The 27,283-nt window shown below is 55.3% G+C and overlaps 1 protein-coding gene and 1 long non-coding RNA gene across 3 annotated transcripts in view; one reads left to right on the top strand and one right to left on the bottom strand.

Moving 5' to 3' along the window:
* Nucleotides 1-3,839: 3,839 nt before the first annotated feature.
* RHCG (Rh family C glycoprotein) lies at nt 3,840-27,226 on the bottom strand. 2 transcript variants are annotated; one of them, XM_058736598.1, is made up of 11 exons: nt 26,976-27,226; nt 18,924-19,110; nt 16,537-16,687; nt 12,445-12,592; nt 11,488-11,654; nt 9,510-9,647; nt 9,186-9,322; nt 8,707-8,831; nt 8,410-8,483; nt 5,111-5,192; nt 3,840-4,288 (listed from the first exon to the last, which is right to left on the bottom strand). In XM_058736598.1, exons 1-10 carry the CDS (start codon nt 27,160-27,162, stop codon nt 5,124-5,126), a joined length of 1,383 nt encoding a protein of 460 aa, XP_058592581.1. In that variant the 5' UTR covers nt 27,163-27,226; the 3' UTR covers nt 3,840-4,288; nt 5,111-5,123. The 2 variants fall into 2 exon arrangements, with proteins under 2 accessions (XP_058592581.1, XP_058592580.1); XM_058736597.1 differs by having other exon boundaries at nt 5,100-5,192; nt 26,976-27,225.
* LOC131516037 (uncharacterized) overlaps nt 19,901-27,283 on the top strand; it is a 58,301-nt gene continuing 50,918 nt past the window's right edge. Inside the window, exon 1 of the long non-coding RNA XR_009263822.1 lies at nt 19,901-20,640. This is a non-coding gene — a long non-coding RNA (uncharacterized LOC131516037). The remainder of the gene's footprint in view (nt 20,641-27,283) is intronic.

Here is a 27,283-nt window from a genome sequence, read left to right as displayed (position 1 = left end):
TAGCTGTGTGACTTTGGGTAAGTCACTTAGCTTCTCTGAGCCTCAGTTTCTTTGTCTGCGAAAGGGGAAGCCCAGTGCCTCCCTCCCTGGCTTCAAGGAGCCGCTGTGGACAAAGTAGGTTCACAGTGGCTGGCACCTGTATAGAGGCCCAGTGAACTGGTAAGAACTTTCTCCCAGTCTCTGCACATCCCCATCTGTGTGTGCTGTGACTTCCTCCTTCAGGACCCCATCTCTGACACCTTCGGGATCCCATGCAGCTCTCAACCCGCTCAAGACTCAGCCTAGCCCACCAGGGACCAGGCACAAGGACAGAGAGCTGCCCACCTTCACCCCGAAGGAACCTGGAGGCCACTTCTGTTCCCTCTGGGGTCCCCGCCTCCTTCCCCATCCTTCATTTTGACAGACCCAAAAGGACATCCCAGAGCACACCCCAAGCTGGAAGTTTCTGGAATTCATGAAAAAAGCGCCACACTGGTGGCGGAAGTGTTCCCAAGGCCTGGGTGCCTCACACACCCCCAGGCCTGTCTGCTCCTGGGAGAAGGGTCCTGGTTCCTCCTATTTTCCCAGCCAGGAGGCCTGCGGGTTCCCACATTACCACATGAATGGGGCACAAGCCCCTGGTCCACTCGAGCAAACAATTTGGCTAGCAAATTGACATAATTATGAGAGACAGAGAGGGAAGAAAGCGGCCCCCACCCCCGAGGCCCCCCAGCGGGTGGCTCCCGCCGAGCTCCTCCCTGGCTTTGTGGGCCCAGGCGCTCAGGGCTGATTAGAAACCGTGTGGCCTTTTCAAGAGCCCTAAGTGATTGGCCCCCTTAATCTGATTACAATTTGCAGAGCCCCTCCAGCCGCCTCTGAAGGGCCTTTCTCAAGCACCCCGCTTGATGGTGCGCACACACACACACACACACACACACACTTAGCACCCACTTGGGCCTGCTGGTGAGGGCTCTGCCTCCTTCCTCTCCATGTCTCACTCAGCCAGGGACCTCGAGTTGCCCACTTGCTGCCCTCAGGCCCCAGTCCCCTCAAGGTATGCCCTAAACTTCAGACACACACTGGGTCACCTATCTTTAGGGTCCCATGAAGACACACCCCCCGCGCGAGGGGCGTGCGTGGATACTCACACCCCACGGCCACACCTGCCCATCACCTGTCCTTCTTCCTCAGAGAGACCACCGTGAGCCTCCAGGACCATGCAGGACGTCAGCAAGGACAGCCCTCTCTCCACTGCAGCTATGTTTCTGGGGTTCCTCCTGCCGCCCCGCTCCCAGGGGATTAGGCCCAGCAGGAAGCCTCAGCACAGGCTGCTCCGACTAACCCCCCCTGGGAACTCTGCTCCCGGGGGCTCCTGTCAATGGCCTCAGCCCTCCACAGCCACTTTGTAGCTCTTAATCCCCGAGGCTCAGCCACAATGACTCCTTTTCCCATACTTGTTCTTGCCTCTCGCAGGCCTTGGCCTGGCCTCCCACCCCAGATGGAGCCCCCTCCCTTGGCAGCAGCTTAGGATGACGGTGGGGTGCGGGGGGTGCAAATCTGGGGCCGAGGCAGAGGGGACAGAAGATGGGGCTCTGTGCTTGTTAGCTAACCACCTGTACCCCAGGAGGTGCGAGTGAGGCCTGTGTGGGTGGGGAATATGCCTAGGGCTACCCTCACAAGTGACCTCCCAGCCTGCTGCACCCCCATACTTCAGGGCCCTCGGCCTGGAGGCCCCGAGAAGTGTTTTCTCCCCTTAGGAGCCCCACTCTTTGCTCTGACTGTCCCAAAGACCTTCATCTGGCTGCACCAGGAGCTGGAGGGCGGGGAACATGGGAGCCCAGGTTGAGATACTGGAATCATAGGGACCTGGGCCCCAGTCTCATCCTAGCACCACATTTAATAACTCTTGCGGCCTTGGAAGGGTTACTTAGCCTCTCTGGGGCCTCAGTCTCGCCACCTGCGAGATGGGTGTGAGCCAAGCTTTCTCTCAGGGTGGCTGGTAGGATAAATAACAGAGAACACATGAGGCACTCAGCATGGCTCTGGGCACACAATTAGCATCAATACATGGCCGCTGTTATCATTTGTGAGTCAAGCCCGAGGGAAACCTAGGGTTGCAAACACAGACGGGGCAACGGTCTCTGGGAACCCCCACAGCCCTGCTGGAAACGCCAGGTTCTGCAGTGCAGGGCCGGGGGGTGGGGGTTGGTTCTAGGACAAGCCTCGAAGTCAGTCGCCAACCTTTTTATAAGACCTCGTCCTGATCACGTGACACGGAGCTAGTTTGGGCAACTAGGGGGCGTAGACACAGGTGTCTCCCTCTCTGGAGCCTGGGCAGGGGCGTCCAGGGCAGCCTCCACAGGCCTGAAGCGACCGCCCGACCCCTGCCCTCAATGCCCTTGCTACACGGTCCCCGGGACCCGGGTCAGGTAAAGGGGCGGGGGGGGGGGGGCGGGAAGGGGCCCGCCCCAGAGCCTCAAAGCCTGGTGCTCGGTGGGGTGTCACGCCGTTCGCGGACCGCCCGCGGGACCCTCGGGGCAGGCTTTGGGAGGGTCTCCCCGGCCCTCGCCCCTCCCAGGCGCTGGTGGGCGTGCCGCTGGGCTGGGCGGCGCGGCCGGGGGCGGGCGGCTGCGGCCGGGCTCCGCGCAAATCAAAGCCGCCGCTCCCCTCCTCGCCACGCCGCACCCCTGCCGCGCCGCCGCGCACCTCCTCCTTTGTCACAATGTTTTTCAATCCGGTGAAGCAAACTGTCCAATTAGAGCCGGGGCCTCCAGCTTCCATCTTTGCCGACGTTTAATTAACATGCTCCTCTTGGCAGCTGCTGACAAGTTCCAGAAACAGGTTGTAAAGGGTTTTTGTCTTTACCCAGCATGGAAAATGAGGGGTGTTACATCGCGGGAACATGAATAGGTTGCATTTCAGCTCCCTCCTCCCCTCCTTCGCCTCCCCCCCCCCCCCCCCACCTCCTCTGGCACGGAGAATGAAGCCCTGAGTGTGTATGTATGTGTGAATTGTGAGGGGGGCCGGGAGGGCGGATTTGGAGGCAGGAGAGACCTTCTCCTCCCTCTCCCCTCACCCCTTCCTCCCTGGAGTCTTTGCTCCACAAAGGATCTGGATTCTGCTGCTTACTCTCCAGCTGGCACGCTTTTGCCTCACATCTCTTTTAGCCACACCAAACCTCGCTATGTTGATCTCTGGGTCTCTGCCCAGGCTGTCCCCGTGCCATCCTTCCGGTAAACTCCTATTCAGCCTCCAAAACCCTGCTCAGGTCACCCGCTCTGGGAAGCCACCTGGCCATGGAATGGCTGTCAAGAGTTCAGGGTGGATCCCGGGTGTCAGGTCGGTCCTCAGCTTGACTGTGAGGCCCCTAAGGGTGGGAAGTGTGTGTTACTCAGCCCAGGGTGGTGGCTGGCCACAAGAAGTGGTGAGATCCAAACTGTGGAGTCCAGGCTGGCTTGGCAGGGAGCAAGAGGGAAGGGTTGGGGTAGGGGGATTGGCCCAAAGGAGCCCTCCTCCCTTATTCTCCCACCCTGCCTGAGTGCCCTTGAAACGGAGCAGGGTCACACCACACGGAGGGCATGGTGGGCATGGCAGTTTTCATGGTCGGTGAGTTTCTGGGGTGGTTGATGTAAACTAAGGACGGGCCTTGGGGAAAGACCCCAGCCCCAAAGCTGAGCCTGGCAGGGGGCCCCAAGCGGGAGCAGCCTCCAGCACCCCGGATTCTTCCTCTTCATCCCAGAATGATTTCCCTTGCATTGTGGGTGGCAGCTTGGTATGGAGGGTCAGGACAGGGGCGGGAGGCCAGGTCTTTGGGGTCCTTTTGTCCTTCACACTGGCCCCGTTTGGAGCATTCACACCCATTCTACAAAGAACACCAGGAACGTTTATTCACGGAGGCTGCCACCTGCATGGCACAGAGAGGTCTGGGCGGCCCAGGGAACAAGGGAGGTGCTGGCGGAGGGGCAGGCGGGGAGTGGAAGACCCCAGAAGTCGGGCTGGTGGCTAAGTTGTCTCCTAGGATGGCTCGCGCCCACTCCCAGCTGCCGGCCCCACTCCTGCCTGCTGTTCTCAGGATGTGGCCACCAAGACCCCCTGGAGGCAGACCTCCTGCAGCCAGAACCTGGCTTGGATGCCCACTTTGTCTAGAGCTCTCCCGTCTCCATTCTCAGGCAGGCCTCCTGGGATGAAGGAGAAAGAAGTGGAGGGCGCCCTGGGCCAGGCCAGCAGGTGGGGTGCTGCTTGCCTTGCTCCTGTGTTCTCAGCTTGGTCGGCACCGCTCTTTTGGGAGGGCCGGGGCAGTCTGTGGAGCCTGCAGGGAGAGAGCCAAGAGCAGCGGGCCACTGTGGGGTCCTGCCGTAGCCCCTTGGGCACCTTTGCCTTTTCCGGACAGGGTGGGCATTAGAGGCAAGTGGTCACATCACTCAGCCTTGTGCCCTAGACGCAGCTCTTTCCAAGCTCTGGGCTCCAGGGGATCCAAGAGCGCTAATGAGCACAGGGGTAATGACTTGCTAAGACCCCAGTTTCTCCACTTGCACTCTGTGGCCTTGGAGAACCTGAACTTTTCTGAGCCTTAATTTTCTCATGTATCGGAAAAGAGGGAAGTAGTTGCACCTGTCGGGTAGAGCTCTCTGTGGAGGGTTGGATGCAAAAGGCACGAGGAAGGGCTTGGTGCATTCCACACGGGGGGGGGGGGGGGGGGCAAGGAGACTGTGAGCCGATGGGAAGAAGAGAGGAGACAGAGAAGGAAGGTAGAACCAGCCCGGGGTGGTCGACTGAATAGAGCCGGGCCTGTCAGTCCTGCTTTTATAAATGAGGAAATTGAGGCTCTGGCTCTGGGTGAAGAGATCCTCAAAGTCACAGCCAGTAAGCAGCAAAGCCAAGTGTGCACCCAGGTCACTCTATATATTCCTTCCAGTTCAGAGTGCCTTCCATATATCTCCGTGCCTGCCCAGCTTGCAAGGAGTCTGAGTGCCACCAACCCTCACATGCCCGCTCCAATCCAGGCAGGAGGGGTGGAAGCTCACATCTGCATTTCTTGATGCTCTCTTTTTGCCCCTTTGCTGGTGTCACCCAGCTCCCAGAGCTGGGCATCCACCAGGAGACCCTGCCCATGCTGTCACCTGCTTCTCACCTGCCCTGGGAGTTTAAGGTTCCGCGGGCTTGAGGGTGGAGTCCTCAGGATGTAAGACAGTGCTCTTCAGCTCCTCAGGCATCTGCAGAGACAGGAGGGCAGTTCCAAGGGCCCTGCCCTAGGCCAGGCAGGTGTCCCTGCCCGAACTAGCACAGCCTGGGCAAGTCAGGAGCAGCGTATGGTGTGTGGCGGGCGCCACCTTGTGATCACTTTGCAGATTGCATGCCAGGGAGCAGGGCGGTCCTTCACACAGGTGTCCTGCCCCCTACATCAGGCTAGCCACTGTCCAGGGTGCTGGGGCACTGCAAGCACGAGACAGAGTCCTTGCCCCACCAGAGCAATGGGAAGGCGTTCAAGTGACAGGCACAGTGACAATATGAGCTGCAAATGCGCATGAGAGGCTGATAGCCCAGTCAGGGGCGGGGGATTCTGGTTGTGCTGAACCCACTCTTGATAGATGAGCAGGAGTAATGTGCCAGGGAGAGGCAGCACGGCAAGCTCCCTGAATAGCAGACAGGTCCAAAAGGGGGGTGAGGTGAGATGGGGGGGGGGAGGGGGGAGCAGAAATGGATCGGTAGGTGGAGTGGGAGTGGGGTGGATCAGCGTTGCCTCGGCTTCAAGTCTTAGCTTTGATCTCAAAGATTGCCTCATCTGGGGCGCCTGGGTGGCTCCGTTGGTTGAGCGTCCAACTCTCGATTTTGGCTCAGGGCATGATCTCACGGTTGCATAGATTCAAGCCCTGCATCGGGCTCTGCACTAGCAGCACGGAGCCCGCTTGGGATTCTCTGTCTCCCTCGCTCTCTGCCCTTCCCCCACTCCCGCTGTCTCTGTCTCTCTCAGAATAAATAAATAAACTTAAAAAAGATTTCCTCATCTAAGGTCCTGGGGAACAGCTGTGTCCCCTCATCCTCTGGAAAGCCACCTCATCTCCTAGGTAAACCATCCAGAGGCCAGGGGCTGAGGGGACGGCCTGATGGTGGCTTACTTCCACTGACACAGAATTACAGTCCTCAAAACGGAGCACTGCTGAAAGGTATACTACAGCAGAGAGAAGGTGTGAACTTAGAATACATTGTAAAGATCAAAACAGAACCAAGAGTGAACTTCTATATATGGGAATTGATAACATCTTTTAGTTTATTTCATTAGCGTTAAATCTGTGTGATTTCTAATTGTGGTGTCTAAAATAGTTTAAATTCTGACTTTAAAAATGGGATGAAAATAATTATGCTGCTAAAAAAAGGAAGTTTATTAAGAATGTAATAACAGAATACTTCTTATAAAAAGAAAGAGCAGGATCTCAAATTGGGCATATAATCTCCACTGTGTAAAAAAAAATTGGGGCACCTGGGTGGCTCAGTCGGTTAAGCATCCGACTTAGGGTCAGGTCATGATCTCATGACTCGTGAGTTTGAGCCCCACATCAGGCTCTGTGCTAACAGCCTTGAGTCTGGAGCCTGCTTCAGATTCTGTGTCTCCCTCTCTCTCTGCCCCTCCCCTGCTCACACACACACTCTCTCTCTTTCTCTCTCAAAAATAAATAAACATTAAAAAATCTGCGAGGATTAAAAAAAAAAAAAAAAAGACTGGAGGGAAATATACCCAAAACATCAACAGTACTTGAATTAGGGTGATAGGATTTCTTTCTATTTTTCTCTATTTCCAAATTTCCTTTAATGGGCTTCTATTCATTTTATAATTAAAAAATAATTTAAAGAGAATGAATTCAAAAGCATTATTAGCTATGTACATGAAATTGGCTTCTAATGGATACCAGTTGAAATTACCCAGAAAACTTCTGGTGTGGTTAAAAATACAGAGCCAAGGGGCACCTGGGTGGCTCAGGCGGTTAAGCGTCTGACTCTTGATTTCAGCTCAGGCCATGATCTTACGGTTTGTGGGTTTGATCTCACTGTGGGTTTGGCAGGGTAGAGCCCACTTGGGATTCTCTGTCTCCCCCTCTCTATCTGCCCTCCCCCCTCCCTCTCTCTCTCCCCCATCTCAAAGAAAATAAATAACCATTTTAAAAATAAAATAAAAGTACAGAGCCACATGAAAGGCAGTGATGGGCAGGCCCTTGTCACAGGGGCCACAGACACAGGTTAGGTCCTGCCCCCTGTCATGAGGGGAAGTGTGGGTGGCTGTCATCCTCCACCATCTAACGAAGGTAATTGCCTTCAACAATGATTGGTCGGGAGGGAGGCCTCCCTGAAGTCACTGAAAACCCAAATCACGGCATCTTTTTAAAGAAATGGAGTCCTGTGACATCCTGGTACTTTCAGCCTGTAGAACACCGTTTCTCCAGTTGGGTCTCTGTACTGATACAGGAAGCAATGGAATGTCACAGAACTCAGTTTCTGGACCAGACTCAGCTGGAAAGTTGTTCCCACGCATAGGCCCTCCTGAATTACAATCCTGGGCAGGTTCCTGGGAAGCTGCATTTTTACAAGGTCTCCAGGTGGATCTTATGGAGACTGAAGTGGAACACCACATTGTGGTTCTTTTTTTTTTTCTTTTTTTTTTTTTTTACGTTTATTTTTGAGACAGAGAGAGACAGAGCATGAGCGGGGGAGGGGCAGACAGAGAGGAAGACGCAGAACCGGAAGCAGGCTCCAGACTCTGAGCCATCAGCCCAGAGCCCGATGTGGGGCTCGAACTCACGGTCTGTGAGATCGTGACCTGAGCTGAAGTCGGATGCTTAACCGACTGAGCCACCCAGGTGCCCCACCACATCGTGGTTCTTAACCCGGGTTACATATTGGATTCACCTGGGGAAGTTTAAAAAAAACAAAAAACCAAAAAAACAAAAACTCCTAATGTCCAGGCCCTACCCCCAAACCAATGAACTCGGAGCCTCGTGGGGCTTGGAGAACCTTTAAGGCTCCCCGGGTGATTCCAATGCACACAGAAAGGTCGTGGTTCTCAGAGGCGGGTGTGCGTTTCATCAGAATCACGGGGAGGGCTTGTTGAAACACAGTGCTGAGCCTCCCCCCTGAATTTTGGATTCAGGAGGACTGGGTACGATTCAAGAAATTTGTATTCCTAACAAGTTCCCAGGTGCTGCTGCCTCTGGGGAGCACAGGGGGCCATACTTTAGGAATTACGGCTCTAGAATAAAGCCTTCAGCCCGCCCCCGCCCCAGGAGACACAGTCTCCCGTTGGAGGAGTAAGGTGACGCAGGGCTCTGTCCCTCACCTTCAGCTTCCGGCTCCTCAGGACCCAGCCCAGCTGACGTGAGTAGGGTATGTGGAGAAGGGCAGAACCCCCTTTGGGCAGGAGAACAAGTTCCAGGAACTCACCTCCCAGTAGACTGAATCCTCAAAGCAATTCTCATCAGCAGGTTGTCCCCAGAATGGCAATTTCAAAATGACCCCTAAAGAAAGTTGGGGGTCACAGGAGGTCAGGAACCACTTCCTCTCTGCCTACCCAGCCCTTTCCCACAGATGGGAAGCTCCCCCCCAACCCCCAACCCAACCCAATCCCACAGCCACAAGCGCACAGGATTCTTGGGTCCTCCAAGCTGACCTCTGGTACGTGCTGGTGGGTCCCCCACGCGCAGCGGCCCCACCTTCTCTGGCCCAGACGCTCCCACTCACCCACGATGATGCCGCCCACCAGGGCTATGGCCAGGGACACGAAGAGACCAGCAGCCTGAAACTTGCCCTGCATGCTTGAGTCCCAGGAAGTCTTGAAACCATCAAAGCCAAAGAAATTGGCAAGCCTCGAGTGGAGACAGAGAGCAGGTCAGGGCTCCACAGAGAGGCCAAGGGGAGACAGAGAGCAGGTCAGGGCTCCACAGAGAGGCCAAGGAAGCACTTGCTGTCGCCCCACAAATGTGAATGGGCACCAAGTCTCAGTAAACCCTGGCCTGAGCCTCCCCATGTGCACTGGACAGATCAGATGGTCTCTAAGACTCCTGAAGAAGGACGGAGGTTCGGGAGAGAGACCCACGGACGGTGGTTCAGATTAGGGAAGGCTAGGGGTAGAGATACAACGTTGGACCCCAGAACAGCAGGAAGGAGGAATGGAGAAGGAAGGAGGGAGCCCGGGCTCCCTGTACCTCCTCCATACTTACCCTTTTATTCCATACACCTTAGCATTGGCGCAGGATGCTGTCACTGCACCCACAATGGCGCCTATGATGCCCGGGAGGCCGTGCAGGTTGTGAATGCCACACGTGTCCTGGATCCGCAGCCGTGACTCCAGGAATGGCTGGAGAGGGGAGAAGGGTGTTGCTCGGGCCCTTAGCCGTGGCAGGGGTGTGGGGAGGCCGGGATTCCAGAGGCCCCAAATACCCAGAGACCCAGCACCCTCCAGCCCCCAGACCTCCCCACCCCTGCCAGTTAGAAACACAGACCCCGGGGTTCCCCGGCCCTCTGCCCTGGCGGGGGGCCCTCACCGTCAGGTACACAAAGCCCAGGGTGGAGACAATGCCGCAGATGAAGCCGACGATGAGGGAGCCGTACGGCATGAGCATCATTTCGGCAGCGGTGCCCACGGCCACCCCTCCCGCAAGTGTGGCGTTCTGGATGTGCACCTGGGTAGGGAGGGCCAGAGCTCAGTCCTCTCCCGGAGCCTGCACCCCCCACGCTCTGGCTCCCGGAGGCAAGGGTGACTCACAGTGCGTCTCAGCCAGCCAGGAGCCTGCAGAGGGCCCCGGGCCTAGCTCCTGTGTTCTCTGCACCAGCAGCCTGGGCACTGTGCGTGGGCACAGATCATGTGTCCCTGCCGGTGAGACCTATTGGCATGTCTGCGTGTCCCCTGTGAACCTGCGTGCGCAGGTTTGCATGTCTGATGGTCTCCCCGTGACGTAGGCCGACATCAGGCCTGTTCGTGCGCAAACCCCCGAGCCAGAGCCCGTGGGCCTATGACGGCCCCAGGCCTACCTGCACCGGGTACTGTGTTGCCGGCTGCGGGGATGATTTCAGTCCGTCTCTACAACAAGCCCAGGAGGTAAGGACCGTTATCTTTTGATGCTTGTGCAGAGGAGGGAGTTGAGGTGCAGGGAGGTGATGTGGCTTGTTAAAGACCACACGGCTAGCAAGAGGCAGAAAGGTAAGTCGATCCGGGTCTGTGTGGAGCCAGAGCCCCTGACCTTGACCTCATTCCGTGCCCTTGTCTGCGTGGGGGTGTTGGGAGCACACAGCTGTGCCCACATCCCTGTGTCTGATTCTCTTCCCTCTGATGTGTGAGTCCCGACCTCTCTGTGTGGCGGCTGTCCAGTGTACCCAGGGGTCATGGCAGTGTCCCAGCACACATATACCCGTGTCAAGAAGCTAGCGTCAGACTATGAGATAGAGAGGTGGTCTTCTTTTTATAGAAGAATATACCACCATCTATGGGCTTTGGCCCCTCCCCACTAATGACAGAACAGTCTGTCCCGGGGATGTGACAGGAAGGACACCGGGAAACCATATCCCCCCACCAACCTCCCAGGGGTGTGGACAAGCATCAAAGGGGTTTCCTTTCTGAGGGTATGGGATGATGCAGGTGGAGGTTGCTTTAAGAAGGCTCAGGCTCCTGGGTAGCTCAGTCGGTTAAGCATCTGACTCTTTTTTTTTTTTTTAATTTTTTTTTTAACGTTTATTTTTGAGACAGAGAGGGACAGAGCATGAATGGGGGAGGGTCAGAGAGAGGGAGACACAGAATCTGAAACAGGCTCCGAGCCATCAGCACAGAGCCCAACGCGGGACTCGAACTCACAGACTGCGAGATCATGACCTGAGCCGAAGTCGGACGCTTAACCGACTGAGCCACCCAGGTGCCCCAAGCATCTGACTCTTGATCTCGGCTCAGGTTATGATCTCATGATTCATGAGTTCGAGCCCCACATCGGGCTCTGTGCTGACAGTGCAGAGCTTGCTTGGGATTCTGTCTCTCTCCCTCTCTCTCTCTGCCCCTCCTCCACTTATGCACTCTCGTTCTCTCTCTCTCTCTCTCTCCCCCCCATCTCAAACTTAAAAAAAAAAAAAAAAAAAGAGAGACTGAGGGCCAGTGTTTGGAAGATCAGAAGCCTGGTAGAAGGAGGTGCCTCTGGCAACCCTACGGGGCAGGTCTGATGGGGTGCTCAGCCCAGAACGGCTGTCAGCACCCCAGGCTGCGGGGGAAGAGAATGAGGAGGAGGAGCTGCTCAGAGATCAACAATCTCTGAGAATCTGGTTCTGGGCTATGCCAAAACCCAGCTATGTAATCCAAGCAAATCATTTGTCCCCGAGCCTCAGTTTCTTCCTCTGCAGGGTGGGTGTGATAATCCTGATGCTGTGAGCCTCAAGGAGTTGTTGGAAGGGCGTGGTGATCAGTGGCCAATGGGCACAGGCGGTCAGAGCTGCACCTCCCCCCTCCCTGGGCTCCCTACGCTCCCCGCCCCCCTGGCTCACCATGTCCAGCTTGCCCTTCTTGTGCAAGGCGCTGGACAGTGCCACCGAGGTGAGCACGCAGGCTGCCAAGGAGCAGTAGGTGTTGATGGCAGCTCGGTGCTGGGCGTCTCCGTGTTTGGACACAGCTGAGTTGAAGCTGGGCCAGTACATCCACAGGAAGAGGGTGCCTAGCCAGACCAGACAGGGCCGGTGGGCCCGGGAGAAGAGGTGTTAGATGAGCCCAACAGAACTTAGGCAGACCTCCTGCCCTTTTTAGTTCCAGAGACCTCAGATGACTCCCGTGCCCCAGCAGCTTCCCACCCTACAGCCTTACTCATGCTGGGGGCTCTTCCTACGACATCCTCCCTGCCTTCCTTACTTCCTGATTCTGCTCCAGAAAGTGTAGCCTGACCCCGTAACTGGGCTAAATGCCTCCCACCTTGCTCCCACAGCACCGTGAGGGAGAATCTTTCCCCCCACTGTTGGGAGATTATCTGGTAATAATCCCTTGAAGGCAGGGCTGGGTTTTAGGAGACCAGAGTGGGTGATTGACACGTGTTCTCTGGAATGAATGGACACAGGAAGTAGGAATTCGCACTTTGCCCTGACCCAGGGGATGGAGTCACCAGTTCCACTTTGTCTGCCTTAGGGCATCCTAGGGAAAACAGGATGAGTGACCAACTTCTTCCAGCCCCCTGGGAAAAAGGGACCATCATCTGGGATCCTGGAGATGTCTACAGGCAACCCCCTCTGCCCTTTCCCCAGAGGAACTGGCTACCACCCTCCAGACCACATGGAGATCAGGCATAGTTACGGGAACCTGAACTCCTCATGGAGACCCTCACCCATTATGGTGGTTCTCACTCCTCATGGTGGTCCTCACCCATCATGGCAGCCCTCAGTCATCATGATGGCCCTTATCCATCATGGCCACCTTCACCCATCACGGTGGCCCTCAGTCCTTCTAGCAGCCCTCACCAATCATGGCGAAGAGGTCCGAGTGGTACACAGAGCTCTGCCTCTCCTTGCTCTGATGTAGGCTGGGTCGATAGAGGATCCAGGTCACTGTGAGCCCAAAGTAGGCACCAAATGTGTGGATGGTCATAGAGCCCCCTGCATCCTTCACCTGGGGTACAGGGATCGGTGAGGCTCTGATACTGTCTCTCCCTCCCACCTGTGAGCACTTTCCTTCCCCGCCACACACACACACACACACACACACACACACACACACACACACACACAGGTCCATCTGTCTCTGATTCCACAAGCTGCAAGATGGGAGCCCGGGCCCCCCACAGGCCAATCAGTTTGGAAGAGGAGAAAGCAGGGATCCCTGAACCCAGGCTGTGAGCCCGTCGGCAAAATGCCAGAGTATCCTCACCCAGCAGATGGGACTGTGCCCAGATCGGGAAACCCAGCCTTGGAGAGGACCTTGACCAGTCACCCAGCGGGAAGAGGCGAAGCACACCTAGAACCTAGGGCACCCCCCTAGTTTGCCACCTAGTTGGTCACTAGCTTCTGCCTTATCTTCATTCCTGGGAGCCCTTCCCTTCCCCCCTGGGCCCTACCCCCTCCATATGTCTTTCTACGCAGCCACTCCTGGCCCAGCACCACTCGATCTAGACTGCCAGCATCCTGCCTATGACCTCCCAGCTGACCTTACCCTATGACCTCCCAGCTGACCTTCCACCACCCACCCCATCCCCACCCTCCTGTCTCCTGTCTCCCACAGTCAGAGCACGTAGGGAGGTTTCTTCCTCTTCTGTCCCTTCCTGCCCTCCCCCACTCCATGCCTCTGGATTTCTTTAGGTCTGAAGCTCCTCATTTACAAAGTGGGGGAGAGGGCGGTGACTTAGCAGGGCCGTCTCGAGGGTTAAATCAGACAACTTGTGTAAAGCGCCCGGTGAGAGCCTGGCATTCAACAGGTGCTTCCTGGACTTAGCCTTCCTCCGCGTGCCCCCCTCCCCTCTCTCCAGCCTCCTCTTCCTCCCCACTCAGAACCCATGTTGGGGGGAAATTCCAATCAATCACAGACTTGTTCCTTCACTTTAGATGGGGAAATCAAGCCAGAGAGGTAAGTGTATGGTCCAAGGTCACAGAGCTTAGTGGTGGGGTTGTTGACAGGCCTGGATTTCCTGGTTCCCGGCCTGGTGGGTGCCTCTCCCAGCACCCTGGGACCTGGGATGAGCCCTCATGACCTTTCTGAGTCTCAGCTTTCTCATCTGTAAAGTGGAGGTAATAATTGTGCCTTTCTCAGAGATGAGGATTGAGATAAGCCACGTAAAGTATTCAGAGCAGGGCTCAGCCAAGGGCAAGTGCTCCTGACATGTCAGCAGTGATGTATTTTAACTTGGCACAGAGACAGGCCTGAAGACTGTCAGGCATTAAAAGAATTTCTGTAGCGGGAGCCTGGGTGGCTCAGGCTGTTAAGCGTCCGACTGTTGATTTTTAGCTCCAGTCACGATCTCCCGGTTCGTGAGATCAAGCCCTGAGTGAGGCTCTGTGCTGACAGCCTGGTTGGGATTCTCTCTCCCTCTCTCCCTCTCTCCCTCTCTCCCTCTCTCCCTCTCTCCCTCTCTCCCTCTCTCCCTCTCTCCCTCTCTCCCTCTCTCCCTCTCTCCCTCTCTCCCTCTCTCCCTCTCCCTCTCTCCCTCTCCCCCCACCCCCTCTCTCTCAAAAAAACAAAAACAAAAAACCACACACCAAATTTCTGTAGCAGATTGGGGGGATTTTTCAGGGTCTCTTGACTCATGCCCAAGACTGTGGATTCTCACTGTTTCAGATCATGCCCATTGGCCCCACTGCCCACCCCTCGCCTAGCCTTGCTTCTTTCTTTCTCACGCCTCCCACCACACCCAGTCCCTAAGGCCTGTGCATTCCCCTCCTTTCTATCTGTTGAATCACTTCCTTCTCTTGGTACTACCCCCAGCCCCAGTCCCATGATCTCTCACCAGGGTGACTCGGACAGCCTCTTAACAGGGCTCCCTGATCCCAGCCATTGTCCTCACCAGAGCCGAAGTGGCATTTCTATTACCTGTGTCTGGCCGTGCCACTCCCCCATCTGAAACTCTCCATAGCTCCCCACTGCCGTCATGACAAAGTTGCCCTCCTGACTCTTCAACACCATCTCCCGGAGCCTTGATGATCTGTGTCCTGCCCCCCTTCCTCCACCATTACCCCCCCAAGCCCTCCCCCAGCACACCCTCCTTCCACCAGATGGAGCCACCAGAGACCACTCACTGTGGGCCTCCCTCAAGGCCTTTGCACTGTTTCCCTCTGCCTCACCCCTTTGCCTGGTTGTTTTCTCCTTGACTTCTAGCTTTGACGTCTCTTCCTCCAGGAAGACTCCCTGACCTGCCGTGCTGGCTCAGGCACCCTCCTTCGTGTCACCAAGCCCTTGACCTCACTTCTCATCACACTGCATGGTAACTGCGTACTTCCTGGTTCCCTCACTAGATTGTGAGCTCCTCGGAGTCTGAGTGAGAGTGCCCGGAGCATTACCTGACGTGCAGTCAGACTCAGAGTCTTGGTTTTTACTTGGTAAATATTTGTTGAGCACTTATTAGGCATTGAACTAGGTGCTGGGGACACGGATGGTCCAGACAGGTAAGGTTTATCAGAGAAGGAGAAATGTTATGAAGAAAATAAACCAGGTCAATGTGAGACATAGTGACTAGGGTGGGGTAGGGGGGTAAGCTAGAGGGCAACACTATATAGGGGGGAGAATCTGGGAGGGCCTCTCTGAAGAGGTGATATTCCAGCTGAGACCTCAGCGATGAAAATGACTGGGGGATGAGCATTCCAGACAAGAGCAAAGGCCCCAAGGGGGAACCAAGCTTGCTGTGTTGAGGAACAGACAGGAGGGTATGGCCAAAGCACAGAAAGATGGGGAGAGAGTAGGTTATAAGACTGGAGAGAGAGGCTTGTAGGGCTTTATAACATGTAGGGACTTTATAACATGTAGGGCTTTATAACAAATGTGGATTTTATTTGAAGTGAAATTTTAAAAGCTACTGGAGGGTTTTAATCAGGGGAATTGGTCTCATACGCATTACTAACAGGTCTCCATGGCTGCTGGTGGGGATTGGCCTGTGGTGGTGAGTGGGGCAAGGATGAAGATTAGGAGGTGAGTTAAGAGGTAGAGATATGGTGGCCTGGGTCAGTCTGGTGGCTGAAGAAAATGACAAAATGAATGACTGGATGTAGTGTCACGTAAAAAAAAAAACAAAAGCAAAAAAACTCTACCCCTTTTCAGGGGCGGGGGTGTTCCAGGCAGAGTCCAAATGTAGAGGAGTTGGGGGCTAAGAAATGGATGAAGTCTCTGAATGACCTTCACCCCTGCAAAGGTACCAAAGAAGTATCTGAGCTAGAGTCAGAGGTCTAAGGCACCCCTTACTTGGTTCATTGAATTGGCCAACTTTAAGGGGCATGATTCCTGCCAGAATCCATGTGACTGTCACTTCTAGAGTTGTGCAGTGCACAACCTACGCAGCGATACATGTCCACCTTGGATATTCCCTAAGGCTCCTTCCTTACATATGTGTAACCCTCAATACACTGTGTCTTTTTCTTGGGAGACCAATCTGTGAATGTGGTGTGTGTGTGTGTGTGTGTGTAAGAGTATGTTCAGGGGGGTGCCTGCGTGGCTCAGTCGGTTAAATGTCTGATTCTTGATTTTGGCTCAGGTCATGATCTCACAGTTCGTGGGACTGAGCCCTGTATCAGGCTCTGCAGTGTCAGCTCATGCTGTTCTCTCTCTCTCTCTCTCTCTCTCAAATAAGTGTTAAAAAAAAAAAGAAACTATGTTCAGGAACACCCACTCTTTCCACCCAATATGCAGGAAAGAGAAAGGAGGGAGACAACCAACATGAGGCGCCTCTGCTCTGCCCAGTAAATATCATTACTCTCACTTTAGAGACGAGGAAACTGACATTCAGAAGGTTAAGTGACTTGCCAACATTGAACTGAATCCAGCTGGCATATCTCCCCAGCCCTCCCTTTCTCTATTTCCCTGCTGTCACCCCAAGTGGCCCTTCCATCTCCACCCCCGTTCTGATCCCTGCTCACCTCTAGCAGGCTGAGGAGGATAAACTCATTCACTGAGAAGAGGGTCACTTGGAAGAGGGTCATGATGAGTAGCTGGACAGGGCTGACTTTGCCCAGAACCGCCCCAAAGGCCACGCAGACAGAGCCCACGCAGAAGTCCGCATTGATGAGGCTGTGGGGAGATGGGTCAGGGGAGGGGCTGAGGCAGCAGAAAAAGCTGTGCTCCAGGCCCTGGGTTTGAATCTGGACTTTGGTCATCTATGGATTTGGACTTGGGGCTTAACCTTGCTGAGCCTCCGTGTCATGATGTCGTAAGGGCACGTAACATCCTAAAGGTACTCTAAGAATGAAAAAAAAAAAAAAACAAACAAAAAAAAACCAGGTGAAGGGTCCAGCAAGGCAACGGCACATACCAGAGGCCATGCCCTTCCTTCGTGACCCCATCTCAGCACCCCCTCCTTGCAGGCAACTTTGTGGTCAAGGCACCCAAGTCATCTGGCGGCTGTTGTTGAACATGCTGCATATTTGGAGCCGCGCCCTGCCCTCCGTCCTCTACCTGCCCTTCCACAACCTCTTCTGACTGCCTCCTCTTTCAGGAAGCCTTCCTTGGTTCCTCCACCCACATGTGGTCTCTGTCTCCAGACTCTTAGATCTCACTCTAAACACACCTCTTCTGTTGGTTACCAGGGCTCTGCTTGGGTTTGAGCTCTCATGTCCTTACCCGAGAGAGAGGATCTGTGTCCAGAGAAGAGAGAGAGGGCTTCCTGCAGGATGTAGGGAGCTGGGGGTTGGATGGAGGGGGCAGGAAGGCCAACAGAGAGACCAGAAGCAGAGGAGCACCTAGGTCCTTCTTAAGTCTGGACCCTGAAAGCCTAGCCGGTCAGCAGAAGGCTGATGGAGAAGCAGACAGCCAGGTAGATGTCGTGTGGCCAAAGGAGACCCTGGTTCCATCCACGTGCCTCCTAACCCAGGCCTTCCTGGGCCGGGCCAGCGGCAAAGCTGTCCTGGATTGTGAGGCAGAGTCAGGAGAGTTGTTAATAGGGGTGGGTGTAGGGACAGTAGAGGCTAGACCCGCAAGCCATTCGCAGCCAGAGGAAGTGCCCCTGCCCCACGCTCAGGTGTGTGTGTGTGTGAGAATCAGGAGGTGAGAAGTAAGAGACCAGCTGACTGTAGGGCCAGGGAGTGGAATGGGGGCCGTTCTTGTCAGGTCCCTCCTAAGACAGAGGATGTTCATTGGAGCGTCTGCTTCACTGCGAGCCTTGTTCACGGCTGTGTCCCCAGGGCCTCACATAGGGCCCGGCTGAATGAATCATGACAGTTACTAAGTACCAGGCACAGAAATAGCTGCCTGGTACAGCACATGTCCTCCTGTGCCACACAGGTACTGTTAGTGGCCACATCATGTAGATGAAACATGGAGGCTTAGAGAGGCCGAGTTATTTGCTGATGTTCCCACAACTGCAGCCAGAAGACCCATCTGACGTTGGGCCTCCAGCTGCCGGGAGATGCAAGTTCGGATGTCACCTCTTAGGAGGGCCCACGGAGTTTTGGGCAGAGCCTGTAGGGGAGCCATGACCCTAGAGTGACAGGTGGGACCTGGAGGTCTCTTCAAGTAGGCACAGGAGCCAGGAGGAGGGTCTGGGGGCAACATGAGCATCCAGTCCTGAGCACCAAAAATGGGCTCCAGCTCAGTGGCTGAAAATCTATCCCCTGAAAGCCAATTTGCCAAAACTCAATTTGTCAAGTGACCAACTCACCCAATCACTGGTTCACCCAAAACTTGCCAACTCGCGAAGTTCACAATAATTCTCTTTGGAGATTTTTAAAAAGTTGTATACTTTTGTTTTTCGTTCAGCCAGAGCTCTTTGGCTGTGGTGGCCAATGAAATATATTACAGGTGTTTTCATACTTTGGATCTACGGCTTTGGGAGTGAGACTTTCTTGTCAAAGATTTTATACAAAAGACTAATTTCTTGGCTCCGACCATGTTCTATCTAGTCAACTATTTTTCCAGTTTCTCTAAAGTCGTGGATTCATTAACTGGCTTCAGTGAATTAATCATCTTGCAAGTATTTGGCATGTTTTAAGTTTCAGACACCTGGCCTATGATCCCCGGTTGGTGCCCTATATGTGACAGCAGGGGCTTGCACGTTAAACGTGGTTTTATGGCCATTTGCCTCTGAACCCTTTCTGTGGACTTGGCCTTCCCGCGGGCTGACGAATGTTCTTTTGCATACCCGCCCTCTCGCCCGGTGATCCCCGCCCCCGGGCCAGCCCCTCACCCCGGGCCCCGCCTCCGGGCCAGCCCCCTTTCCCAGGGCCCCGCCCCTAGTCCCCGGGGCCGCCCCCATCCCTGCAGAGCCCGCCCCGGCCCCGCCCCTTGCCCTCCGGGCCCGCCCCGCGCTCACTTCTCCACGCCCAAGTGGATGTAGCCTTCCTTGTAGGAGTGGAACCAGCCCTGCATGAGCAGCGCCCACTGGATGCCAAAGGCCGCCAGCAGGAAATTGAAGCCCACCGAGCTGTAACCGTAGCGCTGCAGGAAGGTCATGAGGAAGCCAAAGCCCACGAAGATCATCACGTGCACGTCCTGGAAGCCTGCGGGGAGAGTGCAGCCGGGGGCTCGGTCGCTTAGCCCGCCCTAGCCCTGGGTCTGGGCCAGCAAAGCCCCGCGCAGAACCTGTGTCTTCCGGGCCACTGGCCACCCAGTAGTCTTCCAAGCCCACTCCTCCCATGTCTGCATCCGGATCCTGGGGCCAGGGGCAGTAATGAATGACCTTCCTGTGCATAGAACAGACGCTAACCCCCCCCCCCCACCCCCGTTTTGTCCCAAGAACCTCTGGAGGGGGCTGGGCTGGGGGGAAACCAGGGTGAGCCTCCCACTTGAGACCACTCGTTCTAAGGCCAAGGAAGGCCTGGGTGTCCCCTCAGGAGATGGCAGCTTCCTTTTTCCATCCACACCCTGGGTGGAGGTGGGCAGCTGGGCATTGAAATGGGGGCCAGGCTGTGGATTACACGTAGAATCTAGGGTCCAGAACCCAGACTTTCTGCGCTCTGCCCCCTCAACTCCATCACTTTAGTACGGAGAAGTTAGTCTCATCTCGACTGGTGAAGCACATGAGTTGATCACTCCCGTGAAGGTCTCCTCCCACCTCCACCTCCAGCAAGTACCCTTTCCTGAATCACTGAGACCTGAATTTGGACCCGTTTCCTCCATCTGGTAGACAGATGACTCTGGAGAGTCAGGTAACACACTTGGGTCTCAGCGCCTTCTGGAATGCTTAGTCACAAATGCTGCAGAGATTAAATGCGGGTATGTATGTAAAGTACCTAACAGTGTCGGTCCCATAATAGGTGCTCAAAATGGACAAGTGTCATTATTTATTGTTGCTTTATTATTGTTACTTAGGCATAGGCTAATTCTGAGTTCTGAACCAACTCTTTCATCAGTTCACAGTGTGGTCCTGACAAGCCACTTCCCTTCAGCCTCAGTTTTCTCCATAAAACCAAAGGATGGATTAGAATGATCTTAACTGTCCTTCCAGGGCTAACGTTGCCTGATTCTAGATTCCCAGAAAAGGACAGAAGGGAAGCAAAGATAGTCACAAAAAATAAGACGCTAAAAGGAATTATAGGTGTCACAGGACACAGAGGAGCCAGACTGAAGGGTTCCTGGTGGCCAAATCGGGCAGTTTGAGCATCAAAATAATTAGGTACTGTAATGAATTAAAACCATTACAAAAACAGTAACTCAAAGTCGGAAGTAAATGAGATCGTGAGGAGAGCTCTTGCTTGTACCAGAATGCCGAGGGCCAGACGGTTAAATGTAGAATGAGTGCTGAAGTTGGAAAATCGTGATTTTCACAGTAAAGATTCCATCAGTGGGTGCTAAATCCAGGGAGAAATTTTGATGAAGAGCAGAACATTTGCATTGTCTTCAAGAGTCTCCCCATGGACTGCTTACAAGTTACAAGGTAGAAAAAAAACCAACCAACCAAAACCCAGTAATTATGAAGTGGAGAAACAGGGCAAGGTCTTCATTGAATGATCAAAATTAACATCGCCAATAAGGGACAGATGGATAGCACACGCCTTCAGATGTGATACCCTGAAGGAGACACATCACCGGTATGGTATTCCAGCCCAGAAGGCATAATCCCATTCTACTCGTGAGGAAGCATCAGACAAACAGAAAATGAGTAACATGCTGTTAGAAACGGGGGTGAGGCTGGAGTCCTGAGCAATATCAACGTCATAAAAGACAAAGAAAGGCCGCAGGAATGTTCCAGGTTAAAAAAGGATAAAGAGAAATAGGTCTACTGCATTCAATACCTAACTCAGGACTGGATCCTGGATTTGCCTGGCGGGGGCAGGGGGGCAGGCAGTGAGGGGGTGAGTGGGAGGAGAGCTATAGAGGTTGTTATTGAGAAAGTTAGAGACTAATTAGAAAATTAGATTGATAAAATTCGATAGAAACTGTATATTAAGGTATTGCACAATGTACACTTATGAAATTGATTACTGTGGTTGTAGAGAATACCCCCATTCTCGGGAAACATGCCGGAATCTTTAGGGTGACAGGGCCATGATGTGTCTGACCCACCCTCAGAAGATTCGGAGAAGAAAAGAGTGTATGTGTTTGCGTCTCTGTGCAGAGGGGGAGAGGAGGAGCGGGGAGCTGAATCGGAGTTAAAAGTATACAGTGTTCTTTGTGCTGTTTCTGTTTTAGCAACTTTTTATAAATTGAAATTATTCCCAAGTAAAACGTTAAAAAACAAAGGCTGTGGGGGGGACCTGCAGGGCCCACTGGCCTGCCCCCTTCATTCCTTCCTCATTCCTCCCCCCTCCCCCCACGTGTCAGCTGCACCTGCCTCCATGTTCCTCAGTCCTACTCCGGGGTCTCTGCCTGTGTCCTTCCCTCCCCCTGGGATGCTGTTCCCACAAAACGGCCAGAACCTCTTCCTGCAGATCTCAACGAAATGTTGCCTCATCACAGAGGCTTTCCAGACCACCCGGTTTGAAGTGGGTTCTCTCCCTCTTCTTTCCTTTCTGGTTCTTATTACAGTTTGCAGAACGGTGTGTTTGTCTAGCCCACTCGACTGTAAACCTCCCGGTAGGTTTTGTTCACTCTGCTGGTCCCCAGTACTTCTGACCCTGTCTGGGGAGCCCCCCCCCCTCCCCCGCAGGCCTTCCTGTGGCCCAGGCCACGGCCACAGCCCCCTTGGCTAGCGGCTGAGGGAGGAGGCCCTGCATGCCGCAGGCCCGGGGCAGGGGGCGTGCAAGCTGATGTAAGAGAGCTGTGGGTCTCACCCCAGCGTGGCGCTCTGAGCTCCTGCCTGGAGACCTGTGCGAATTTGCGCGAACAAACAGCAGCTTGGTGTCGGTTTCACGATGTGTGCAGCTGATTGCGTGTATTATCGCATTTCATGGTTTATCACGTTTCCAACTGTCGTGGGGGAATCTGAGCTAATGCGCGTGAAGCGCCATACGTGGCATTATGGTTATTCTTGGGGAGAACGGATGGGTGGCAGACTGGAGGAGAGGTGTGAAAGAGGGAGGGGACACTCGCAGACCTCAGTTCCAGCAGCAGCCGGGGAGGGGAGCTGGCAGGAGGGCAGGGCTTCTGCTGGAAGACACAGGGGATCGGAGGCAGTTGTGGAGTGGGAGGGAGGGGCTGGGTCTGGTGTCCTTGGAGTTGAAGATGACCACGGGGATGTGGGGGGGGGGGCGGTGGTGGATCGTGGGGGTCGACAGGGCAGCTGGGAGGAACGGAGCCTGGCTGTGTGGGGTGGAGCGGGGATGTGAGACTGGGCAGGCCCGCAGATGGAAATGTGAGTCAGAATGTGGGCACGATGAGGGGGAGACAGAAGCTGAGAACTGGCCTGCCTTTGAGGCTAGCAGACGGGACAGGGAAGGCGCTGGCGGGGGTGGTGGGAGGAATCCCTGGGAAGAGGCAGCGTCACACAGGGTGGGGGCCTTTTCAGAAGAGGCAGTTTGGTGGCAGAAAGGAACCCTGTGGGCAGGGACAGGGGGTGGGTATGGGGGGGCCCTCCTGGGGGGTACTGCAATTTCGGGGCTGCCTTCATTCTCCCTGAGGCCCTCCCCTTCTCCGTGCATCATCCCTGCCTGTCCCCTCTCGCCAGTTCTCTGTCCTCTGTGACTCCTCCGGTGTCCCAACCTCTCTCTTTGACCTTCTCTTTCTTGGTGTCTCTTTCTTCTCCCCCCACCTCAGGCACACGGACGCCACCTTCTCCTCTCCTTGGGCACCTCCCCATTCATTCTCTTCCTCCCTTTCTCTTTATCTCCCAAACTGGTCCTAATTTAGAATCCAGACATAAAACAGTTGAATAGTTTACGTTTCATAAAGTTTGGTGCTAGTTCCTAAAACGCTTTTACCAGTAATGGTTTGAAAGTCCCAATCGTGTGACCTTCAGGAAGGACATAATCCCTCTGATCGGCAGTTTCTTTTTCTGTAAAATGGGGGGGGGGGGGTAATACAGGGGCTCAGGTGGTGTTCACCCCAGAGGTTTACGGTGCACATTTAATGACTTCATCCAATCCTGGGCACAGGCCTGGCTCTTTAGCAACTGATGGGTAATATCAGCTACAATTTCTCTTTGTCTCCTTCAAGATTGTCCAGGTGTTTTGCACTGAGTTGGCAACTTGCTGTGGGACAGTGGAAGTTGGAGAGATACCTGCCCTTCCCCTCTCTTTCCCCAGCATGGGGTGACGCAAGCAGTCTTGCTGGCCCAGAGTCTGGTCTCTCAGCTGAAGACTCCAGCTGGCGTGCCAGCCACAAGAGCTGCCACAAGGGGGCAGCAGTACCCCACTCTCCCCTTCTCCACCCCCCTCCTAGCTCACTCTTCCTCACCCCCAGGATGGGTCCCGCCCCCCTCCCCCTGAGAAGCTGGCCTAGTCCCTGAAATCTCTGAAATCTGAGGCCAGAGTTCCCCTCGCCTCTGGGCCTCAGCGGCTTCTTCCGCTCTGCTGCACCAGCACAGAAAGGGTGGTGCCCCGCCTGGTGCAACCTGGGGCCGCCCTCTTCCCATTCACTGTAGGCCAGTCTAGCCCAGACTTTTCTTTGAGACCTCCTGGCCAGTCCCTCACTTGCCCAAGTCTCCGTGCCCACCTCTCCCACGCCTCAGAGCTGACCACAGAACCACCCCATCACTGCACGGTTTCCTGGCAATGGGGCAGAGGCCCGGGAAAGCAGCTGGGCTGCTGGTGGGAGGGCTCAGCTGGTCCCTGCCTGGGTCACGGACGCCACCCCGAGAGTGTTGGGCAAATGTCTACCGTCCACTTGCTGCACCACAAGAGGGACAGAAATGCCCTGCCTGACAGAGCGTGTGAAAAGCACTTGTAAGTGGGGAGAGAACAGAGGAATTTAAATGCTCTAATAGTTGAAACTATTCCTTGGCCAAATCTCTGAACATGTGTCCTGCTCCCCCTTCAGTCTTCCCGGGAAGCTTCAGGAACCCAGGCTCTGATCACTCCCAGGGGCTAACCTCCCCCAGACCCTGCCAACGGCCTCTCGGGCCCCAGAGCACCAGCCCACGGGGAAGTTTCGTGTTCAGCAGCAGGTGCCTGTAGCGCTGGCCTCCGAGGGCACTGCTGGGGCAAGCCTCCAGCTGGCTCTGTGCCTGCTGCCTGCCGAGGGGCCTGTGTGTGGGGAGCAGCCCTTGGGCCCTCCTGAGCCCCAGCCCGAGCCGGCTGGATCTGGACTCCGCTGGAAACCCGAGATGCCCAGCAGGCTCCACTAATCCCCTGGGCCTGAATGAGGCCCATTATGTTGACAGCTTGGAGCCAACAACCCAGAAGGTACCACAAGGGTGTGCCCTCATCCTCTGCCCCTGGGAACTGCCACACTGGGGTCCCACCTGAACCAGGAGGCCACGTGCCCTCTAACTCCGAACCACAGCCACTATGACCCAGTGGACCTGAGAAGGGCTGGGCAGGGGGAAAAGGGAAAGGTGAACCTGAAGAAAGGGGAGTGGTCCAGGAGCACGGGCCCGGATGTCCAGGGCTCCTGCCCTGGCCCTCTGGTTTCCTAGTCACCCCCTCTCTGGTCTTAGTTTCCTTGTCTATAACATGGGGGTCCCAACAGCGCCTTCCTGGCAGGGCTGGGGGGGGGGGCAGGTCAAAGGAGAGAACGCACGTCTGGTGGCTTGAGCTGTTGTGACTGGAGTCCGGAGGCCGGCCATCTCTCCCTCTACTCCTCTCCTCTCTGTCACTTCCTGTTGATGGCCAAGGGGAACTAGCAGGAGAAACCCAAGCCCTCCTTGGTGGCTGGGGCTGTCTCATCCCCCTTAGCAGCTTCCCTCCTACCCTTTCACAAACCCTACCGCTGGGCTACTCTGCACCACTCACCTGTTCCTGGCATACCTGCCCTGCCTCAACCCTCCTCACCATCCCACCACCTTCCAGGAAGCTGTCTCAGATCTCTTCTGCCCAGAGAGCCTGACATCACTGAGGACAAGGCGCTGGGGTGCCCTCCATGAGTCTGGGAGCCCTTCGGGGTCAGAAAGCAAGGATATGCAACTTGTTCATCCACAATGGCCTTGAGTCTTGGTCTGTTGGGACGGTTGTGATTTACGTCTCTGGTCTGGTGAATTACTCTGAGCGCAACCTCTCCACTCCCTCACTCTCAAAAGTGTCACTGGTTGACAAATTACGTGGCCACCCTATGGATAAATGGTTGTTGGGTGAATTGATGACGGTGGGGCACGGAAGGTGGGTGTGGATGGAGTGGGGATAGGAGCTGGGGAGATGTGAGGACCGCAACCCTCTCTGGGGAGGCTCTGTAGCTCCTATTTTAGGGGTTTGAGACCTTCCACTGTCTGGACCCCTCAAGGACCTATGAACGCCCATGGGAGAACTTGTCCCCTGTGCTTTGCTGAAGGGCTGGTTATGGCCGAGAGATAAGCAAGAGCCAGAGTGAAGTAGAACAGGCAAAGGATGGTCTCAAGCTGTCCTGCCTCTCCGTTTGCCAGATCTGTCCAAGGAGAGTAAAGGTGGGCAGTGAAGAGTGGATCTGGAGTCTTAATTCTAAGGCCACAGCTGTCATGGTCTCTTAAAATACAACTCTGAGTGGAGCCCAGTAGAGGCTGTGGTTTCGACCAGCACAGGGCACACTCCTCTTCCATAACCACCCTTCTGCTAAGCGCCGTATTTCTATTAATGTAACCTGTGATGGCATTCGCTTTCTGGCAGCCATTTAATATGGCCGGCTCCCACTGAGTTGGCACCCCCGCCCCCCACTCTTGTCTTTGTTCATGCAGGCTGTCATCCTCAATGTATGCAGTTATTTATTTGGAGCTAAGTGAAATGTTATTTCTGGAAGCAAAGGCTCCCATCGCTGAGGGTTTTCAAGCCATGGAGGGAACGCCAGCCGGCCTAGGTGGCTGTTGCACGTGAGCTTTACGGTCCCCGCGGAAACTAACAGTCCATGACTCTGTGCACACCAACCGCTGGAATGATTGTCATTGGCTGCTGGTAGATGGTGTCCAAAATCAGAAAACGCAAGGGCATGGGAAGAGCCTTGGGCTGAGGGGTCTGGAGGTTGGGCCAACCTGAGTGACCTTGGACCAGTTCTTCCAGCTTCTGAGTCCTAGGGCATCTGTGTTTTGTGCACCTCCAGTTAATTGCTTCATTAGGAAGTGCGGGTTCCATGCCCAGCCCAGCACTGTGCCAGAACTTCCTGTGCCCTGTCTCACCCCAGCTTCACCCCATGCCTGCACGCGAGGTGCTATTATTATCCCCCTCTGGACAGATGTGGCTGGACAGATGTGATGGAGTTTCAGGGAGGTTGATGTTTTCCTAAGGCTCAACCCCCTGGTTAATGGCAGAACCATGATAGGAGTGAGGTCTGGTGATTCCAAGGGCATGCTCTTAACCCCGGCACTGCAGATACCAGAGAATGAGGGCTGTTCTTTCTTCCCTGCCAGGCCAGATGAGGGTTAGGTGCCTTGGTCCCATATGCTTCTCCCCATAGCAGGACTGGCAAGTCAGTGAGCCATCCCTGCAGCCCTTGACATCAGACCTACCTCCTTAAGTGGCCAGTACGGGCACAGGTGGACAAGGGAGCCAGGGTCACCCCCTGGTTGGTGACTGAGATGGGACTTGGGTCTTTCAAGGACAAGTAAGGCTCTCTGATGGGGAGGTTGGGGGCCTCTGATGGCACCTGGAATGAGCTCACCCTGGCGAGCTTTCCCTATGGCTTCAACACAGGGAAGAGTTGGTGCACATGTGGCCATTTGTCAAGCGTGCCCTCCAGATACTGGCAGGTGCCGCGTGGGGAGGCTGCGTGGGGAGGGCCAGCGGGCTGCGGGCAGCTTCTCCTCCTCTAGGACCCCCGCCCCCTGTTCCCGAGCAGCGGGCTGCACAGGTGCGGCAGGCAGGGCTCTGAGCAGGGTGGGGGACCTGCCCGTCCGCCTCTGCGGGGCCTGCGGGGTGGCCAGACTTACTCGGGTAGCGGTAGTAGAATTCGTTCTCCATGTCGCTGGTGGTGTTCTCGTTCCGCTGACTGCCGATCCAGTGGGGGTCGGCATCGAGGTCGTAGCGCACGAACACGCCGAAGAGGACCACCAGGGCCACCTGCAGGAGCAGGCAGGTGACCGGCAGCCGCCAGCGCAGATTGGTGTTCCAGATCATGCTGCAGGGGGCGCCTGGCCGGGAGGGCAGCGGGCAGTTCGGCCGTCGGGAGGCGGAGGGAGAGGCTTATAAGACCCGGGCAGGGGCGGGGCGGGGCGGGGCGGCCGCGTGGGGTGGCGGA

The sequence above is a fragment of the Neofelis nebulosa genome, chromosome 7 (assembly GCF_028018385.1).
Source record: "Neofelis nebulosa isolate mNeoNeb1 chromosome 7, mNeoNeb1.pri, whole genome shotgun sequence".
NCBI lineage: Eukaryota > Metazoa > Chordata > Mammalia > Carnivora > Felidae > Neofelis > Neofelis nebulosa.
The sequence above is the reverse complement of the archived record's forward strand: the minus strand, read 5'-3'. Positions and strand labels throughout refer to the sequence as shown.

Bases quoted from the DNA above. Each gene is read 5' to 3' on its own strand.
- RHCG (XM_058736598.1), bottom strand. From the start codon at position 27,162: ATGATCTGGAACACCAATCTGCGCTGGCGGCTGCCGGTCACCTGCCTG. The intron at 9,648-11,487 runs GTGAGCCAGGGG...CTCCCTACCCAG, and splicing joins AGAAGGGCAAGCTGGACATG to GTGCACATCCAGAACGCCAC. The intron at 9,323-9,509 runs GTGAGGGCCCCC...TCCCCTCTCCAG, and splicing joins TGGGCTTTGTGTACCTGACG to CCATTCCTGGAGTCACGGCT.